General features: G+C 37.4%; 1 protein-coding gene across 5 annotated transcripts in view; it reads left to right on the forward strand.

Annotated features, from left to right (window-relative positions):
* Nucleotides 1-22,842, forward strand: part of slo (calcium-activated potassium channel slo) — an 880,402-nt gene that overhangs the window by 297,186 nt on the left and 560,374 nt on the right. For all 5 annotated transcript variants that reach the window (XM_090404400.1, XM_090404403.1, XM_090404399.1 and 2 more), the window contains one exon: nucleotides 5,784-5,942. In XM_090404400.1, the coding sequence (XP_090260526.1) occupies nucleotides 5,784-5,942 (159 nt within the window). The remainder of the gene's footprint in view (nucleotides 1-5,783; nucleotides 5,943-22,842) is intronic.

Genomic DNA, 22,842 nt, shown 5'->3' on the forward strand with positions numbered 1-22,842 from the left:
GAAATTGATTATAACCATTCATTTTATCACCAGCCTTGTAGTTCCTTGTGGAACTACAAGGCTGGTGTCCTTTCTTTTCCTCATGGAAGTCCTCACGTGGTTGGCAACCACCCAGGTAATCACTTCATGGTCACTCCACCAACTGGAGGGAGATTTGATTTATAATAACATTTATAATAACATCCTTTATATTTATAATATAAAGGATGTCATTATAAATGTTTTTATAATAACATTTATAAAATCCTTGTGTGCTCTCTGTTACATCCTGCCTGAGGTAGTTATCTCTTAAAAACTCAAGAAACTCATTTTCCTTACTTCTGGTTGCTATCTATATCATCCCAATCGATATTTCTGTAATTAAAATCACCATAATAATCGCCCTTTTCCCATTTGCTTGGCTAATTTGCTTATATATTTCTTGGTCACTACCCTCCTCATTACCAGGTCTATAGCACAAAGTATTTCATTCTATTCATCTCTATCTCACACTTTCTTCTTCAACCGTTTGGTTCTGTCCACCTCTGGACGAAGGTCTCCCCCATGGTTTTCCAGACCACTCAGTTTTCTGCCTCTCCCATCCATCTCACTCCTACAACTTGTTCCACTTCATCCCTCCACCTTCTTCTTGGTCTTCCTCTTTGTCTTGCTCCATCCATTGGTCTCCACTCTGTTGTTTTTCTAGTCCATTTCCCATCATTGCATCTGGTAATATGGCCAGCCCATCTCCACTTAGCCTGTTTAATGTATTTTACAATATCCATGACACCTGTTTGATATCTTATCCAGGTATTTGTCTTCCTATCTTTTAATGTTATTTTTAGCATACCTCTCTCCTGCGATGTTGTGTAGTTCTCAGCTTTTTGTTTAGGGCTTCTGTTAAAGTCCATGTTTCTCCCCCTTATGTTAGGACAGGAAGTATGCACTGGTTGAAAGCTTTCTTTTTTAGACTCATAGGGATGTCACTTCTGAATATGTCTTTCATTTTCCCATAAGCCATGCATCCAAGGTGAATTCTTTGTTCAATCTCTTTTCTTTCGCAATCCTCAAAGGATAACAATTGGCCCAAATATACATATGAGGTAACTTGTTCTATTTCATGGTTTTCAACATTAACAGTTCTTTGGTTTCTAATGCAACTTCTAATGCTGCTTTTAATGCAGCTATAAATAGTTTGGGAGATATAGTATCACCTTGCTAGATGCCTTTTTGTATTGGAAACTTTTCACTCTTTATATATAATTTAATTACAGAAGTTGCATTATTGTAAATATGTTTTAGTGTTTCAATGTATGGTTTCTCAGTTTCCTGGCTTTGCTTTTGCAGATGTTTTAACTGAATCAAATGCTTTTTCGTAGTCTATATAGGCCAAATACTTGAATACAATAAGGGTTTATTGTATTCAATTGATTTTTCAATGAGCTGTCTTAATGTGTGAATATGGTCCAAAGTATTGTAATTCTTCTTAAATCCAGCTTGTTCACAGGATTGCATACCTTCAAATTTAGATTTTATTCTATTATTTATAATTTTTGTGAAGACTTTATATATGGGTGGGAGTAGGCTTATAGGTCGGTAGTTTTTAATTTCTTCCTTATTGCCCTTTTTAAAAATTAATATTAGAAGTGAATTGTTCCAATTTTTTGGAATTTTTCTCTGTTTTAAGCATTTATTAAAGATTTAGTCAGCTGTTTGATGACAGGGCTTCCTCCCAGTTTTAAGAAGTCTACCATAATTCCATCTTCTCCTGGGGCCTTTCCATTCTTCATTTCCCACAGTGCATTTCCACTTCACCTTATAAGATCTCAGGGGCATCGTATTCTTCCTCACTCAAGTTATCCATAGTTGATTTTTGGATGTCTTGGTCCTTGTCTTCATGGAGTTCAGTATAAAATTCCTGAATTCTTTTGATTATTGCATCTCTATTTATTATAAGTTCACCATTTCTTCCTCTTACAGCAGCTATTTCCTTTGTTCCAAGTGATAATGTTCATCTTAGGCCCTTCATATTATTATTGTTTTCTATTGTTTCTTTAATTTTCCTAGTATTATACGATCTAATTTCATTTTTCATCCTTTTGCATATAGTTTTATAAATTTCTGAATATTCTATTTTATTGGTCTCCTTCATCTTGATCCCTACTGGAGCCCTTTCTCCCTAAGATCCTCTGCCACCTTATCCCTTTCCCTTCCGCCTGCATCTCCTATAGGAGATGTAGGCGGACATATGGTGCTTATAGACCTGGAAAAGGCATATGACAGAGTGACCAGAGAGGAGGTATGGAGGTGTATGAGGAAGAGGGGGGGGGGTGTTGGAAAAGTACACGAGGTTGACGAAGGAGATGTATGAGGGAGCAAAAACTCAGGTGAGATCTAGTGTCGGCATGACAGAGGGGGTTCCCCATTGTCGTAGGGTTCCATCAGGCATCAATTCTGAGCCCCTACCTCTTTGATCTGGTCATGGATGTACTAGTGGAGGACATCAAGAAGGGGGCGCCAGGGAGCATGATGTTTGCCGATGATATTGTTCTCTGTGAATCATCCTGAGAGAAGCTTGAAAAGACCCTAGAAGAGTGGAGAAAAGTATTGGAGGAGAGAGAGAGAGAGAGAGAGAGAGAGAGAGAGAGAGAGAGGCATGAAAATTAACTGGGTAAAGACTGAACATATGTCAACAGGGAGTGATGAGGATATGATCATACGACTCCAGGGTGAAAGGCTAACTTCAGGGAAGAAATTCAAGTTCCTTGGGTCGGTCATCGAGAGGAATGATGACCTGGATGAGGAAATACAGCACCAAATAACATGCGGCTGGATGAACTGGAGGAAGATGAGCGGGGTCCTGTGCGACAAGAGAGTGAGCTGTAAGCTGAAAGGAAAGCTGTATAAGACGGTTGTTGTAGGCCACGTCTCCATGGCGTGGAGACGTGGCCTACAACAAAGGCACAGGAGAGGAAGATAAAGGTGGCAGAGATGCAGATGTTGAGATGGATGAGTGGTGTGACAAAGGACAGGATAAGGAATGACAACATCAGAGGGACGATCAAGGTGGGACCGATCGGTAGGAAGGTACAAGAAAGCAGGCTGAGGTGGTTCGGTCATGTAGAAAGAAGGAGTGAGGAGTATGTTGGTAAACGAGTGGAGCGTATGGAGGTGGAGGGAAGGAGGAAAAGAGGCAGGCCCAAACTCAGATGGAGGGATAAGGTGGCAGAGGATCTTAGGGAGAAAGGATTGAGTTGGGAAGATGCCCTGGACCAGAGAATCTGGAAGAAGAAGATTAAAGATGGGAACGCCGACTCCGTTTATCACGGGATAAGGCATAGCGAAAGAAGAAGATTGGTCTCCTTCAAATCTCTTTTCATATCTCTTCTTTTCTTGATCAGATCTAAAGTTTCTTGCCTTAGTTTTTCCTCTCTTTGGTGCTTTTTTCAAGAGATTTTTCAAGTGATGCCTTTTTCACAATTCAAGAGAGCTTTTGTAAAGATTTCATTAGCATCATCAATGGTAGTGGCTGTGTTTAACGTTTTTAGTTCATTTTTGAGTGATTCTCTATAACAGTTTCCATTATGGTAGAGGTTTTGTAGATTCACTAAAAACCATTTTTTGTTGATCCATGCTTTTGCCCTTACTGGTCTGTGGTCACTTCCTGTATCGAATCTATTAAGTAATTCGGTATTATTTATTATATATATCTTTTGTTGAAGAGAATGAAGTCTATTTCATTATAGGTTTGTCCACTTGGGCTTCTCCAAGTCCATTTTCAGTTGATTTTCTTCTTGAAAAAGCTGTTCATAATAGAGGTTATGTCTTCTGCGAATTCAATGTCTTTCTCCTCTTTCATTCCTCTCCAAATCCAAATTTACCGATGGAGTTCAGATGGTCATCCCTGCTTTCAATCTTGGCATTAAAGTTGCCCACCCATTATAATTATGTAAATTCTTTAGAATTATTTAATGTGGATTCTAATGTTTCATAGAAATCTTTTATCTCTTCATCTGTATGGTCCATGGTTTGGGCATATATTTGTATAATTTTCAGTTGGTGTCTTTTATTTATGAAGAGACTTAGTTCATCTATTCTTGATGTTATTTTATTTACAAACAGGACATTGTCTTTGAGTGTTTTATTTATTGTATACAAACATGACAGCTTATTCCTCGATCTGTAACAAGTTTCGCTGATACCACTTATTAGATGTGACTTATCCATACTTTCCTTTAGTCATTTTATTTATCTTGCACCACTCAGCCTCAAAACCATTTCCCCCTTGCATCTCTATGTTGTATGGACAATATAGAGATGGACATAACTCTTTTTCTATCATCAATAGCACTCTACTCCCTTTTTAGCCGTTCTATCTTCATGAAATATATCATACTCTTCCATCTCTATTCCTGTCAGGATGTTATCCTCGTCTCGCACTTATTCCAAGAATTTTTGGGTGAATGAACTCAATCAATGCAACCATTTCATTTCACTTGTTTCTGATACTTCTATTATTCATATAGAAACATGACAGCTTATTCATCTCACTTATTCATTTCACTTGTTTCTGATACATCTATTTTTCATATACAAATATGACAGCTTATTCGACCTATAACAAGTTTCACTGATACCACTTATTAGATGTGACTTTTCCATACTTTCCTTGAGTCATTTCTTTTTCTTCTTACTCATCCCAGAACCTTGTTCAAATCCAACTCTTTTCCCTACATTTGTCATCCCCTTCCCTTTTTGTCTACACACATTTGCATCCTCCTGGAGCATTAACTTTTCTCATACTGTGTTCCCCCTGTCCATCCTGGGTCTCCCCGTTTCTCTGTTTGTCTTGCACACTTTTTCTCTTATTATCTGCACTCATGCTACCCACTTCTTCATCTGTAAACACCGTTTCAATCTCTCCTTCCTTATTCTCCCATTCTCCCACTCTTTCACATCACTTTTTACTTGCTCATATTCATTCTCAGTACTCATTTCTCTTCCTTTCAGCAGCAGCCTCAACTGCACTCCTTTCTTTTCACACATTTCTGCTAACATATTATTCATAATTGTTGCTTTCTATCTCATCTCATCACTGTCATATTTAGGTAACACACTAATTACCTTTTCTGTCATCCCACTATTATCTTTTATCCTTCTCAGCAACTTACTGTTATCCAATCTTACATTCTCCTTGTTCCCAGTCAAGTCCTTTGTCTCTACTTTCACTACCAACTCCTTTGCTCCGTTACTCCTCATATTCAATGCCTCAGTCACTCTATTCATTTTACCTCTAGAAAACAAACCTTGTGCATCTTCTCTTTTACCACATCTCTAATAATTTAATTGCTATACAATGTCACTTGCAGGTCTTTCTTTACCTTTTTCATACCGACATCATTTGTTTTCATTTTCTTCACCCTTCCATACATATCCCCAATTCTCTTCATTTCATTCTGTATCCACATCATCCTCACCAACTCAGCTTTCAAATCTTGCATCCTCTTTTCATTATCATTCACTCTCGTTATTTTATCGCCAGTCACACGTGCTTGTTCAGTGTAAAACCCCATTCACCACCTTAACTTTAATTTTATTAGATTAAAATATTAGATGATTGTCATATATTAATTTTTCTTTACATGTGCTTTATTATAACTAATGATAGCAATAAAGAGTACTTTTGTGAGATACTGAAAATATTTATACAGAATAATGGATTAATTTATATTTGTATAGAATATTAATATTTATTACAGATATATCTAGATAATTAATTTCATTTTTTTTTCAATATAATGCAGGTTGTGTTTTGTCAAACTAAAGCTCCTACTATTAGCTATTGAAGTTCCAAATGAGGATGGTACAGATACTAAAATTACAATAAACCCAAAAAGAAAAGTTAAAATCCAACCAAATACACAAGGGTTCTTTATTGCTCAGTCAGCAGATGAAGTAAAGCGGTAAGAACGATATTTAGATTTTACATTTATATTTATATTTAGAATTTATATTTAGTTTTTGCATTGTTAATGAAACCATAAATTACTGTATTTATAATAATAATATTATAAATTTAGTCTAACCAAGTGCAAAATAAACTTCTAATATAATAATAATAAATTATATATTTTTGTTTTCCTGTTGTACTCAAACATTTACGAGCAGAATTTTGCACATGAAATTATATTAACTGGATTTTTGATCCACTTAAAGTGGATTACAGGCATCCACTTTAAGTTAACTTGAAATGGAGCATATATTACCTTTGTTAAAATATGTTAAGAGATTAAAGACAGAATTTCCTATCCTCCCCTCCATTGACATCCTTGGAGAAAGAGTTTAGTTTTGATATTGTTAATTAGTTTTATTTATTTATTTATGAAAATCTAATTCGTGAAGGTTGTAAACCTATGGTACTTTTTCTTTCCAAGCCACTTCAGGCACAAAGTAAGCTAAGTGATGAAGTCATTCTGTGACCTAAAAATATTGAACAAACATCGATGTTTGTCAATATTTTTAGGTCACAGTAGGATTCATTCTTACATTGTACATGAATTGGAAAGTGAAGATGCTACCCATTTAGTCAACGAAGTTAGTGTTATGGAAGTATTATTTGTGACCTGAAAATATTGACAAAAATCCATGCTGCCACAATAAGATTCATTCCCAAGTTGTGTAGGTTGGAAAGGGAATATCTTTCTCATTTAGCCAGCAAAGCCAGTGTTGTAAAAGTGCTATTAAAACCAAACTGTTAGTGCACATTTTTTAACCATTTAAAATGACAATTTTCTTTATCATATAATGCAGTCTTCCGCAAATTTTACCTGCTTACTTCTTTTAAAATTTTAGCAACACTGACATATCTCCCCTCAGGCAAAGGAAATTTGGGAGAAGTTATAATAATAGTTCATTAAAATCCAAATAATTATCAAGGTATTTAACATATGTGACAGTGTAGCCCATAAGTCACAAAGGGTGGTACTGATGCTAAACATTTAATAACATTTTAAACATTTAGTAACTTTTTTATTTATTATTTGTATTTTTTTTTTGTTATAATGAAATACAAAACTTGGAGGGTTTTTTAATTAGTTAAATAATAATAACCACATGAAAAACCACATCATGTGAACACTTTCCATTTTCAACCACACAAAGATGGGCCCTTTCTACAGCATGTTTCATAACAACTATTAATGTTTTTGGCTGCAGCACCCTAATTTCTGCATGAATGTTCTCCTTCAGTTGTTGAGATGTCTGGGGCTTGTTTACATGCACCTTTGCATTCAAGTAACCCCATAGAAAGAAGTTGGGAGCCATCATATCTAAGAGAGCATGATGGCAATTAATTGCAGATCTTCATGTAAGTATTTGCTCACCAAAAATGTGCTTAGGAGTTCCATTGTAGCTCTGATGGTATGGGCAGTGAAAATCTTCAAAATAAAATTTAAAAAACTCCAGTTTCTTTATTTCATTATAACAACAACAAAAAAAGAATAAACATATTATACAAATGCACATATAAAACTGGGTTTAATTGGTTTGAGATATAGCCTACTAGTTTCGCTGACTTTACCGTTGGCTTTGTCTGGGCACACAAAAAGCAACAAAAACAGCTTAAAACAGAAATAGGCTAAAGTATCAGGTTAAAACATAACCGAATGCTGAATATTATCAAATTCAAATGCAACATTACATCAGACGCATGGAGCATGTATGTTAGCAGTCATTGTTATACAGGTGTGTTCTGTAATTGACTGCAAAGTTGAACTCCGATGTGTTGAATGATCTTATGAGTGTTTTCCAGATGTCACCAATGACTATTCCTTGGTTTCTATTCAGGCTGCCTCTTGAACGGATCACTATTGCCATCTTAGTGGCCTTCAAACCAATAAAGACAGTTTGCAACTTGTTATGGTCACCTAAGGACAAGATTGCTTTCTATAAGCATCCTGGAGTATACAACATCCCCTGTTCTTGTGATTTAAATTATATAGGACAAACATCTAGAAATTTAGAGATAAGAAATAAAGAACATATCGGGGACATCAACAACCGCAGAGAAGACAATTCCGGTTTAGCTCTACATTTTTCTAATACCAATCACAACATTGAATGGGATAAAAGTACTATGCCGTACTTAGAAGAAGACTTTCATACCCGTAACATCAAAGAAGCTGCAGCAGTGATCCATTCAAGATGCAACCTTAACAGACCAAGGAATGGTCCTTGGTGACATCTGGAAAACACTCATAAGATCACTCAACACAAGGAGTTCAACTTTGCAGCCAATTACAGAATGCACCTGTATAACAATGACTGCTAACATAAATGCTCCATGTGTCTGATGTAACATTTCATTTGAATTTTGATAATATTTAGCATTCGGTTATGTTTTAACCTGATACTTTAGCTTGTTTCTGTTTTAAGCTACTTTTGTTGCTTTTTTGTGTGTCCAGACGAAGCCAACAGTAAAGTCGGCAAAACTAATAATCTGTATCTCTGTACATATTTCTAACCAATTAAACCCAGTTTTATATGTTTACTTATATAATATTCAGGGGTTGAAAATAACATTATCATGAACATACTTGATGGGGAAGCCGAACATAAGGTAGGTAGATTAGAACAGCTTAAGTGCTAAAAGACTAAACTTCTGAATCAACTAACATTCTTAAAAAGGTGCAGAAACAACAATATTATTCCCAAGTTTTTACTTATGAGAGAACAGTTGCACTCTAGAAGAGCTAAACAAATATATATCAAAAGATCTTTAGCGTTATTACACAGAAGGATACAATGCACTAGATTTGCCCTGAGCCAGGTGGATTTGTCATTTTTCATTTACACAGCGTGATTTCTAGCAACATAAAGGCTAACCTATGTCCCATTTAGACAGCATGATTAATGATAGTTTTAATTAGACATTTTTAATTAGCAAGAATAGACAGATCAAAAAATTCAACGCTTTATATGAAAAAAAAAAACGTAATTCAAGACCAAACTTTCCAGATAACAAAGTTGTTTTCAACTCTCGGACCACATCTTAACACCTACAGAAGTCAGTATCCTTAAGAAAGGTTTGACCTTGCAATCATTCCAGAGTTTATTCTGAAAGTAGATATTATGTGCAGCGTGGAGAAGGCACTTCATTCTTTACCTGAACCGGTTGCTAATGATTTGAGGTTGCAGACTGCTATCTTCCTCTCATCTTCATGACCACCAAACAAGAACATCACCCCTTCAGAAAAAAGAGCACTAACCAATCTAAAGAAAAATGAGGAAATAATTATCCTCCAGGTGGACAAAGGAAACTTTACCGTCATTTTAAATACCAGGGATTATACATCAAAGATCTCGGTGTTGCTCTCAGACACATCCACTTATTGTCAATTAGACTCAGACCTCACTTGGACAAACCATATAGAAACAAACAACCTTCTATGCAATATGGAGAATTGGCTGACAGATCTTCAAAAAAATTGAAGTCATTACATCTGCTAACTCCACGATTATATAGTTCACCAAAAGTTCATAAACTGGGATACCTCTTCATCCAATAGAGGATAGGATAAATTCCTCTACTTACTTTCAAAATATCTATCTCGTCTTCTGAAAGTTCATATTCGTAATACAGACACATATATCAGAAATACACAGCATTTCATTGAAAAGCTAATGAATATTGCAATATCAGGAACAGACATTCCTGCTAGCCTAGATGTCATGAAGTCATAACTATCATAAACAATCTATTTCCTCAAGACATCACTCAACTTTATAGACATTGCCTCAATTCAAATTACTTTAAAAGGCATGGAAAAATTTCTAAACAACTATCAGGTATTGTGATGGGTAACTGGTAATTAGTTTACGGAATTAACAACGCATATAAAGTATATTAATTAAAGGTAACTTTAATGAATAACTTCTATATTTCGACAACGTCACATTGCCATCTTCAGGAACATAAAGATATGGTATGTGCACGCAGGCACTAACACAAAGCAAATGAGGAAGAAAGCAAGAAACTAATATTGTTCCTAAAGTCCTAATGGTGCCCTCTGGCTGGCTAATTTGGTAGTCTTGGCAGTTGGGCTGAAGTTCTCATAATGTAAGTCTCCCAAACTTGGGGTAGTTTCATGCACCCAAATTTGTTGAGGTTAGGAACGTTTTTTAGAGCTGCTGAAGATTCTTTGAATAATCTTTCATATTTAAACTTGCTGCAAGATGAATTATTTTTGTTTTCTTCCAACGAATTTTATGGTGGATATCTAAAGCATGGTCTGCCAGCCCAGAGCAGCTGTACTGGTGAAACCGGATGTAGTCTTTGTGTTCTGAAATCCTGATATTTGCTGTTCTGCCTGTTTGGCCAAAGTAGGACAATTTGTAGCTGGAAGGGACCTGGTATACACCAGGTAGGTCTAGGGGAAGTGGTTGGTCTTTGGTAGAGCGGATAAGGGATGCCAACTTTTTATATGGTCTGTAACAGGAAGTAAGGTCATATTTTTTGAGGATATTGGTTATTTTCTCAGAGGTACCCTGGATGTAGGGGATGGTGATAGACTTGGTGTAATCTTTATTGTGGAGGGGGGGGTTGTGGTTTACTGGTTTTAGTATTTTTTGGATTTTTTTGGGGTTATAGCCATTGGCTAAGAAAGTGTTGAGGATGTGGTTTAGTTCAGTAGTTAGGGCCTTGTCATCTGAGCAGATTAATTTTGCCCTGTTATATAGTGTTTTTATAACCCCATATTGTTGTGAGGGGGGGGGGGTTTCTGTGAACAGAAAAAACCAAAAATGCATCAAGCTGGTGGGTGATTAAAGTGTCTAGGAAGGGGAGGGTGTTGTTTTCCTCTTTTTCTAAGGTGAACTGGACTCTGGGGTGTTGGTTGTTTAAGTGTGTTAGGAAGGAGTGGAGTGTGTCTGAGCCATGTGGCCAAATAGCAAACACATCATCCACATAACGAAGCCAAATAGTGGGTTTTTGTGGGGCAGAGTTTAAGGCTTTCTCTTCAAATGTCTCCATAAAGAAATTGGCCAAGGGTGGGGAAAGCGGTGAACCCATGGCTGTACCCTCTATCTGTTTGTAGAACTTTCCTTGCCAAATGAAATAGCCTGAGTTCATTGTGAACTGAAATAGGGCTGAGATATCGGGAGGAAACTTGGCTTGGATGAGCTCTAGGGTTTCTTTGAGTGGGACATTAGTGAATAGGGAGGAGACGTCAAAACTGACCATTATGTCAGTGTGTTGAAGTGTGAGGTTTTCTATACTGGCTTTAAAGTGGGCTGAGTTTTTTTATGTGTGATGGTGTGTTGCCAGTGCAGTGTGTGAGCATTTTGGCTAAATGTTTGGCTAATCTATATGTGGCGGAATCAATGCCATCCACTATGGGATGCAATGGCACATTTTTTTAATGTATTTTTGGGAGTCCATATAATCGGGGGTTGTCTAGAGTTATAAGGTTTTAGTTTGTTGGTGACTTCCACAAGCCGAGAAGTGACCTTCTTAAGGAGTCTGTGGAGAGTTCTAATCTGAGAGCTGGTCTGATTATATTCAATGGGGAGGTAAGTCGTACGGTCTAGTACTAAAGGTTAGCTTACCTTTGTAGTCTTTTTGATTGAGCACCACAGTGCCGTTTCCCTTATCCGCCTTGGTGATTACTATTTTTTTGTTGTTTTTCAATTCTTGTAGGGCTGCATATTCGTTTTTGGATAAGTTGGTTTTTGGAGGTTTGGCTTTAGTGAGAACACCGACTACATTCAGTCTAACGTTGTTGGCGATATGGTTAGGCAGGTTGCGAATCCCACGTTCTATCTGGATCATGATTTCTTCGGCAGGTATTCTTTTAGGAGCTAGGGTGAAATCGTGACCACGTGAAAGTGCGGTGAGTGCTTCAGGCTTTAAAACTGCCGACGAGGGGTTGACTACAGTGTTGAGTGGTGGCTGTGGTAAGGAAGTAGAATTCTTTGTCAGGTTTCATATTTTTTTGAATTCTTTTTTTGTCGATCTGCATGAGACGTCAGAAAGTATCGACCATAGATCACAGCCGAGTGTATCCGAAAGCTCTTCCTCTAGCGCCCGTAAGGTTTTGTTTTCGTCGGCAAGGAGAAACGTGTCGCGGTAATTTGTTCTCTTAACAGGGCGAAGCTAGTGCGATTATAAATGCGCAGAGCTTTCTCGGAAGTAAAATGGTGCTTCAGTTTAACACAATTAGGGATCACTTTGTTATCCCGGCAGCGTTTTAGGAACATCAGACGATTTATTTGCCTCGATATCTTCAACCTCAATTTGCCGTATTGATGGGCCTTTCGTGCGATGGTGTCTCCATGGATGATCACGATTCTAGCAAGGCTTATACGTTGGTCAGACATAACTGGTAATTAGTTTACGGAATTAACAATGCATATAAAGTATATTAATTAAAGGTAACTTTAATGAATAACTTCTATATTTCGGCAACGTCACATTGCCATCTTCAGGAACATAAAGATATGGTATGTGCATGCAGGCACTAATACATAGTCAATGAGGAAGAAAGCAAGAAACTAATATTGTTCCTAAAGTCCTAATGGTGCCCTCTGGCTGGCTAATTTGGTAGTCTTGGCAGTTGGGCTGAAGTTCTCATAATGTAAGTCTCCCAAATTTGGAGTAGTTTCATGCACCCAAATTTGTTGAGGTTAGGAACGTTTTTTAGAGCTGCTGAAGATTCTTTGAATAATCTTTCATATTTAAACTTGCTGCAAGATGAATTATTTTTGTTTTCTTCCAACGAATTTTATGGTGGGTATCTAAGGCATGGTCTACCAGCCCAGAGCAGCTGTACTGGTGAAACCGGATGTAGTCTTTGTGTTCTGAAATCCTGATATATGTTTTTCTGCCTGTTTGGCCAAAGTAGGACAATTTGCAGCTGGAAGGGACCTGGTATACACCAGGTAGGTCTAGGGGAAGTGGTTAGTCTTTGGTAGAGCAGATAAGGGATGCCAACTTTTTATATGGTCTGTAACAGGAAGTAAGGTCATATTTTTTGAGGATATTGGTTATTTTCTCAGAGGTGCCCTGGATGTAGGGGATGGGGATAGACTTGGTGTAATCTTTATTGTGGAGGGGGGGGTTGTGGTTTACTGGTTTTAGTATTTTTTGGATTTTTTTGGGGTTACAGCCATTGGCTAAGAAAGTGTTGAGGATGTGGTTTAGTTCAGTAGTTAGGGCCTTGTCATCTGAGCAGATTAATTTTGCCCTGTTATACAGTGTTTTTATAACCCCATATTGTTGTGAGGGGGGGGGAGGACTGCTGGTGAATGTATCTGCCAGAATGGGTGGGTTTTCTGTGAACAGAGAAAACCAAAGATGCATCAAGCTGGTGGGTGATTAAAGTGTCTAGGAAGGGGAGGGTGTTGTTTTCCTCTTTTTCTAAGGTGAACTGGACTCTGGGGTGTTGGTTGTTTAAGTGTGTTAGGAAGGAGTGGAGTGTGTCTGAGCCATGTGGCCAAATAGCAAACACATCATCCACATAACGAAGCCAAATAGTGGGTTTTTGTGGGGCGGAGTTTAAGTCTTTCTCTTCGTGATGGGTAGTCCTCTATCTCCTCGATGTGCGGACTTATTTATGGAAACATTTGAAAAAGGCATCTTGTCTCCAAAACCATGAGTATGGTGGAGATACGTCGATGCCATTTTCATCATATGGAAACATAGTGAAACATATCTATTTGATTTCCCAACTATAATAAACTTGTTTCATCAAAAAATCAAGTTTACCTTTGAACTCGAAATGGAAAGAAAATTGCCGTTTCTTGACACATTAGTGACAAAACAAACAGATGGCAATATTGATTTAAAGGTTTTCCGCAAGCCAACTGACACAGGCCGTTACCTACATTTTTCTTCATCACACCATATTTCACAAAAGTTGAGTACTATTCATATGCTGAAATACAGGACAGTTTGTATCATAAGCGATGACAAAGTTTTAACAGACGAATTAGATCTCGTCTTCAAAACTTTAACAAACAATGGTTATCTAAAAAAATTGATACATAAGATTGTTTTCTCCAACTCCTCCCTACAGCAAATCCAAGAAACTAACTACAGGTCTTCCATTTCCATTCCTTTTGCTGGCAGTTTCACAGACAATTGCAAACCTGTTAAGACCTCACGAGATCCGAGTGGCCTTCAAACCAATAAAGACAGCTCACAACTTGTTACAGTCACCTAAGGACAAGATTGCGTTCTATGAACATCCTGGAGTATACAACATCCCCCTGCTCTTGTGGTTTAAATTACATAGGACAAACATCTAAAAGTTTAGAGATAAGAAAAAAAAAAAAATTGGGGATGTCAACAACAGAGAAGACAATTCCGGTTTAGCTCTACATTTTTCTAATACCAATCACAACATTGAATGGGATAAAAGTACTATGCCATACTTAGAAGAAGACTTTCATACCCATAACATCAAAGAAGCTGCAGTAGTGATCCATTCAAGAGGCAGTCTTAACAAATGGCGAGTGACATCTGGAAAACACTTATAAGATCACTCAACACATCGGAGTTCAACTTTGCAGCGAATTACAGAACGCACTTGTATAACAATGACTGCTAGCATACACGCTCCACGTGTTTGATGTAACGTTTCATTTGAATTTTGATAATATGTAGTGTTATCAAAGATAATATGTAGTCTTAACTTTGATTTGGTGTACGGAGACTTGAAAAGGTGTTGTCGAATGTAGTGGAAGTGAATGTACAGAACCAGGGAAACTCGAGTTATTGGGGGAGGGGGGAGTAGATATGCAGATTTTAGGGAGACAGTTTGAGTGTGTGAATGTGTGTAATATGCCCAAGCGAGTAAGAAAGACCACAAATCAGAATGGGATAGTTAGTATAAGGTATCAAAATAGGGATGAGACAAATTGGCTTCTGCAATTCATGTATATAAATGCCAGAAGTATTAGGAACAAGAGGGAAGAATTTTTGGCCTTGGTTGGCACTTCCAGACCACAGGTTATTGGCATTAGTGAAACATGGCTGACAGAAGATGACACAGCTAGTGGGATTGAATGTGGGGGTATGGTGTGTTCAGGAGAGACAGGGAAAATAAAATGGGGGGTGGTGTGTTATTGATGATGGCAGATGAGCTACAGCCAAGGAGAATAGAAGTGGAACTGCAGGATAGAGAAAAGAGCACATTTGAGGCTATTTGGTGTGAGATTGAAACTAGCAGAACAAAATATACAGTTGGGTGCTGCTATAGACCAAGTGATGGAATAGATGGTGGAGATAGTATGCATAAGCAAACAGAAGAAATGAGTGGAAGGAGGGTAATTATTATGGGAGATTTCAACTATAGTAACATTGATTGGAAGGAGGAGAGGACACACGGGAGGAAGGAATTGGATTTTATGTGATTATTAAGGGATAACTATCTGCGATAGCATATAATGGAAAATACTAGGGGTCAGAGAGTGCTTGACCTGGTAATTGCATCTGAGAATTTAGTAACGAATATGACCACGTTGCCACCAATTGGTGAGAGTGATCATGGGGTCATGACTTGGGAGGTGGCTAAAGGTGTAGAAATTACAATTAAGACAGGATACATATGGAATTATCGGGCTGGTAAGTATGACAAGCTTAGGAGATTGATTGGTACAGTGCCATGGCAGTACAACTGCAAGGGCTAGAAGTTGACAGTGCATGGGAGGCAGTTAAAAAGTGTTTGCATGAAGCAGTGGCTGACTGTATACCTAGAATCCGAATAATAAATCAAGTAGGAGTTAAATGGATGAATAACACCATTAAGCTTGAGCTGCAAAAAAAAAAAACAACTATGGACAGAATTTAAGGAGAAAGGTGACTGGCAGGCACATGAATGGTATAAAGAGCAGGCCAGAAGGGTAACGAATGTGGTAAGAAAAGCAAAAAAGGATTACGAAAGAACATTGGCCATGCAGGCTAAAGAGAATCCTAAACAGTTTTTTCGATATGTTGCAAGTAAAAGAAAAACTGTACATGGCAGAATGATTTTAAGGAATGCTGATGGTAAGGAGGTCACTGAATCAGTCGATATAGTTGAATTACTGAGCGAGCGCTTTGCAAGAGTATATCATCCAGGTGGTGATATTGCAGAAATGAACCAATAGATTATATGGGAATTGTGGTGAATGAGGTGGATGTGAGTAGTCTATTATATACACAGCCCAGATATGAGTGCCAGGGTTTTTTCTTGATGGGGAGGAGGTGGAGAGGATCCAGAGATGAGTGACCAAGATGGTGGCAGGTCTGTGGAATGAAGCTTATGAGAACAGCTTGAAGATTTGTGGGTTGCAAAAATTGGTTGATAGGCGGAAAAGGGGTGATATGATTGAGACATTCAAATTACTGAAGGGTTTCTATACGATTAATCCAGAAGATGTTTTTGAGAATAGGACTGGTGGTGGGAGGACTATGGACCACATATGGAAGCTGGGCAAGAATGTGGTTAACAAGGATGTTAGAGCTAGGTTTTTTACTTGGAGAGTGGTGAATGAGTGGAATAAGCTTCCAGAGTCTGTTGTGGGTGCTCCAACTGTGAATGAGTTCAAGACAAGGTATGATAGATACTGTGTCAATGTCGAATAGTTGTTCTTGACATGATGTTAGGGCCTCCCTCGATGAGTCTCTAGATTCCTTGGAGTTGCCCGAAATAATAATAATACTTTAGCTTGTTTCTGTTTTAAGCTGTTTTTGTTGCTTTTTGTGTGCCCAGAAGAAGCCAACAGTGAAGTCGGCAAAACTAGTGATCTGTATCTCTCTCTCTATACATATCTCCGACCAATTAAAACCAGTTTTAATTGGTCGGAGATATGTACAGTTTTATATGTTTACTTGTATATTGAGTGGTCAAAAATAACATTATCAAGAATAAGCATAATTAATAAATAAACAAGTTATTAAATCTTTAAATCCCTTCATGACTTATGAACACAACACTCCTGTAGAAATCCAATTAATATACATACAGTAGAAACAAAAATCATGAAATTTATATTTTTCAATAAATGAAAAAAAAATTTAATAAGACAGTTACAACCTCATGATTTGAACTATTTGAATTTAAACTTTTAATATAGCCTGTTGCAGATGCAGCTCTAATTGGTGGTCATGTTATACATGCCAAGACACACATTTTGCTAAACTTCCTTTAGATTTTTAGTTATGGAAATATTAATTATAAAATAACAAAATTATATAATAGTTATAGTAATATAATTTATTACCATAACTATCGTGTAATTTTGTTGTTTATAGTTATGCCACTGGTACCTTTAAAGAGTAATTAATTAATATCAATAAAGACCATGACAGAGCCCTGGACTCCCTAGATCCACATGTGACAATATGGTGACAAAAAATAAATGAATAAGTAAAATAATCAAAATTTAGAAAAAAGAGCCATACTCATGAAAAACCTTTTGTATATCCTTAGGGGAAACACATACCACAATTTGAGAAATGTTGATTTACTGCACAAGATTTTTTTTTTTTTATGCAGATAATATCATCCCCTTCTCATTACAAGTCCAGTTGTGATACAAGTCTTTCAGAGTCTTTATCCCACGTAAATAATTACTGTGGCAAATTTAATACGAAAATCCCATGATGAGTTTTGTGACTCTATAGATGTCCATAATAATAATAAGCAGCCAATAAAAGAGGTAAAACAGAAACAACTGCTTTCTCAGTAATGATACTATAGAACAAATTACATTCTGTTATCTATTTCCATATTTGCTAACTAACTGTAGAAAAAGATAATAGAATGAATAAAGTTGGTATGGTGGATAGTTAGTTGAATCACTTTATGTGGAGCAAGAGAGAAAGCAGCTAAAAGGCCAAAATAAGCAATATACAAGACATTGTTTAAACTAATCTTATCATATGAATTGGAGAGCTGAAAAATAAAATGGTTGATCAAAGACTGGAAAGAACAATTATGACAGTTCTGAGGGAAATTGAGAGAGTGAACAAATGGAATGAATTCCAAAACCATATTAAAAATGAACACATCCAAAAAGACTTATTATTATTATTATGGGAAACTCCAAGGAGTCGATAGACTCATCGAAGGAGGCCCTAACATCATGTCCACACAACTATTCAACATTCTCACAGTGTCTATCATACCTCGCCTCGAACTCATTCACAGTCATAGCACTCACAACAGACTCTGGCAGCTTATTCCACTCATTCACCACTCTCCAAGTAAAAAACCTAACTCTAACACCCTTGCTAACCACACTTTTGCCCAGCTTCCATGTATGGCCTCTAGTCCTCCCACCACCACCAATCCTATTCGCAACCACCACCAATCCTATTAATATCTTCTGAATTAATCTTATAGAAACCCTTCAGTAATTTGAATGTCTCAGTCATATCACTCCTTTTCTGCCTATCAACCAATTTCTGCAACCTACAAATCTTCAACCTGTTCTCATAAGGTTCATTCCATAGACCTGCTATCATCTTGGTCACTTGTCTCTGGATCCTCTCTACCTTCTCCCCATCAAGAAGAAATCCTGGTGCTCATATCTGGGCACAGTAGTCTAGATGGGGTCTTATCAAGGCTCGATACAGAGAAACAATAACTTGCTTGTATCCGCTTTAAAGTATTTTTCAGCAACCAAGTGATTTGATGAGCTGATTTAGCCACTTTTGCGATGTGCCCTAAACTTCAACTACCTATCCACCAACACTCCCAAATCCCTGGCCTCATCAATCTCCTGGAGTACGGTTCCACCAATGATATACTACTGCTAATCTTTTCACCCCAAAATGCATAACCTTACACTTTGCCACATTAAATTGACATCCATTCTCCTTAGCCCAGTCCTCCAAACTATCCAAATCATCCTGCAAAATTTTGACATCTTGTGCACTCACTATTGCTGTACCCAACTTTGCATCACCAGTAAACAAATGAACACTTCCTCTTAGATCCTTTCCTATATCGTTAATGAACAAATTGAACAGTAGTGGTCCAAGAACAAAACCCTGCGGCACACCACTAGTCACAGGCTGTCTTTTGGACTCTACTCCTGAATAAACCACTCTCTGATATCTCTCCATCAACCACCCTCCTATGTATCTCACCAACCCTATATCCAGCCCCATATGCCGCAGTTTACTGATTAGAATTCCATGTGGTATCCTGTCAAAGGCCTTAGCAAGGTCCTGTAGAATCACTGTAAACCCATTACCCTTATCTGGTTCAGCTGTCACTGTGTTATAAAACATGAGCAAGTTACTGAGGCATGATCTGTCCTTCACAAAACCATACTGTCCTCCATACAGTATCCCATTTTCATCTATACAATCCTGTATTTTCACCCTTGACTATTTTCTCCAAGACCTTGACAACAAATGATTACTGATATGCTGATCAGTCAGTAATTTACAACAACAGTCTTGGAACCTCCTTCATGCAGCGGAACTATTTTCCCCACTTTCCATCCCATCGGGACTAACCCAGACCCAAGACTCAAATTAAACAAAATGGTCAAGGATACTGACAATTCTTTAGCTGATTCACATAAGACTCGAGCTGGTATACCATCCAATCCCACAGATGTATTGACATTGAGGTTTTGTAATAGACTATTCACTTCCACTTCATTCATCACAATTCCCATATAAACTAATGGTTCCTTCATTCTTTCAATGTTACCACCTGGATGATATACTCTTGCAAAGTGCTCACTCAGTAATTCCACTATATCAACTGATTCGTTTACCTCCCTACCATCGGCATTCTTTAAAATAATTCTACCATATACATTTTTTCTTTTACTTGCAACATATCGAAAAAACTGTTTGGGATTCTCTTTAGCCTGCATGGCTAATGTTCTTGAAACAGAAAAGACTTGATCAGAAAAGAAGAACAAGTGCTTGAATCCAAAATGGTAGGGACAAGATCAAGAGGAAAATATAGGTGAATTGATATATCTAGGACTTTAGAATATTGAAGTTTAAGAGCTGATCTAGTCAGAGACTAGCAACAAAATATCATATTTGATACACTCTGAAGAAATTATCTGCAAACTAGTAGTGAAGCTAATGATTGTTTACCCATCACAGCCTTTCATTGAGCCTATCAGGGACAGTCTTTCTTCTTTTTGAGCTCTCCCTCCCCCCCCACCATTCAGAAGTTTCAGAATCTTATGATACATTCAATATGGGTAGGGAAGTTGAGACTGAGCAGATATATGTAGAAGTGATGATAAAGGAGATTGGGAAAGTGTGATTGGGAAATCACAACCAACATGTGGCTTGGATACGAGTGGCTGTAGACCTAAAAATGAACTGCTATGTTTGTTTAGAAATGCCAGAAGTATCAGAAATAAGAGGGATGAAATTTTTTTGGTGATTAAGTTTATTCGCCCTAAAATAATTGGTGTAAGTGAAACATGTTTGACTGAAAATGATATCATAACGGAATAGAAATATAAGATGCAGTATTTTTCTCGAGAATAGAAAGGGCAAGAAGGGAGGGGGGTGCTGATGATGATAACAGGGGAATTAAGTCTGCATAAGATAGACACGAAAGAGGGAAATAATGGCAATGGTAATGAGGCAGTGTGGTGTAATGTGGAGATGGAGAGGAAGACATATTTAGTTGGATGTTGCTATAGGCCTGGGAATGTGGAGAGCGTTGATGAAGAAATATATAAATAACTTCGATCAGTGAACAAAGGAAGGTTATTACTATGAGCAATTTTAATTATGGCAGTATAGGTTGGAATGAAGAGATAGCATTTGACAAATGAATTTCTCGAGTTTTTGAGAGATAACCATCTCAGGAAGCATGCAAAGGAGGGCATGCGAGGATCGAGAGCTCCAAATCTAATAATTTCATCACAGGATATAATTGTGAGAGGGGTTTCACACTTTCCTCCAGTTGGTAAAAGTGATCATGATACTGTGATCACCTGTGTTGTGGCTAGTCATATGCAGACTTTTTGTGAGGAAAGGATATATGTGGAATTACAGTCCTCCCTCGACTTACGTCTGTTCAAGTTACATTCATTTGAAGATACATCCGTGATCCCATAAGGGAATAAATTACATTTTCGACTATGCTTTCAAATAAGATGCAAGTGAGCGTAAAGTGAAAAGGTTTCTATTTAGCAACAATGCGTCATGCGCAGTGGCAACAGCGCATTCAGTGGCAAGCTCCCTCGGCAGTCGGTACGTCTTCAACAGTTCCTCTGTTGATTTTGTTTTTGAGAAATAGCTTATTTGTACATTTATCCTTAAATATTTCATGATATTTTGTGCAACATGGCCCCTACATGCCCAATCAAAAAATCTAGTGAAGAATCACAGAAAAAGAGGTGAGCAATCGATCTTAAAACGAAGTTGCCAATTATAAAGCAACATGAAGCTGCTAAGCCCATCAATGTGATTGCGACTTCAGATGGTCTCATTCTACAGTGACGACCATTTTGAAAATTAAGGATAAAATCATAGAAGCTGTGAAAGGCTCTGCTTCCATTAAATTGATGATAGTGACAAAGCAACAAGAAGGTCCTATTGGTGATATGGAAAAGCTACTTGCATCATAAGTTTTAAAAGAAGTAAACTGTGAGTAGACATATCGATACAAAATAAATAACGGAAAAAACTCATGTAGAAAGATTATTTAATAGTATAATTTTCGCCTGTGTGTCACAGGCATCTTCAGTACATTAAGCTCAAAATTAAACACTAATTGACAATTCCAAAAAGCGCCACCTAAGTAGCTGGTGTAAGATAACTAAAAAGGTCAATAACTTTCCTTAAAAAAAAAAAATATATATATATATATATATATATATATATTTTTTTTTTTTTTTTTTTTTTAAGGAAAGCGCCACCTAAGTAGCTGGTGTAAGATAACTAAAAAGGTCAATAACTTTCCTTAAAAAAAAAAATATATATACAGGGTGTTCGGGATAAATTTGACATATTTATAATTAATTATATTTTTCCGTAAGTTACATGTATTAACACACACTTCTCTTCATTTAAAAGTTTGGACCCTTCTTCATTCATATACAAGATGTCAGAAAGGATGGATAGCTGGAACCCACCTGAATCATGGAAGAGAATAACTTGTATCATGATGATTCGTGCCCGCCATCAAAATAAGGATATTACGACTGCTGCCCAATGCTCCCTGAATACAGTAAAAACAATCAGGCATGAACTAGAGACTTGCAATGGTGACTACGAGGATGTAGCAAGAAGAAAGATCCCTAGCAGACGATCTGATTGCGTTCGTACAGCAGAATTCCTCGCAAATCTGCAGGAACAGGTGTTGAAGAACCCTGGCATTGGAATTCGGGCTTTGTTCGTGGAGTTGCTAACTGTAGTCAAGCCCTGGATAACAAGGGTAGCCAATGGTAGGCCGTATGTATGGCAGCAGGATTCGGCCCCTTGCCACACCTCTGGGAAAAGTCAAAAATGGTTGTCTGAAAATTTCTACGACTTCACCAGTCCAAATGTTTGGCCTCCAAACTCCCCAGACCTTAACCCCATGGTTTATTTTGTATGGGGCGCAGTTGAAAAAGACACCAATTGCACTTCCAGTAATACAAAAGCCCAGTTAATGGATAAAATTAAAACAGTTTTTGCGGCCCTTCCCAGGGAGACTGTAGCATCAGCTTGTTCGAGGTTCCGAAGCAGAATTGAAGCTGTGATCGATGCTAATGGTGGTTATTTTGAGTAAATCTTGTTGATAGTATTGTAATTAACTCTGCCTGTAATGTTTTTTTGTCAATTCATTAAATTTAACAGATACAAAGAAGATTTTCTTTTTCCTTACGAAACTGTCAAATTTA

Source organism: Typopeltis vanoorti, chromosome 14 (genome assembly GCF_054136105.1).
Source record: "Typopeltis vanoorti isolate ZY-2024b chromosome 14, IOZ_Tvanoo_1.0, whole genome shotgun sequence".
Classification (NCBI taxonomy): Eukaryota; Metazoa; Arthropoda; class Arachnida; order Uropygi; family Thelyphonidae; genus Typopeltis; species Typopeltis vanoorti.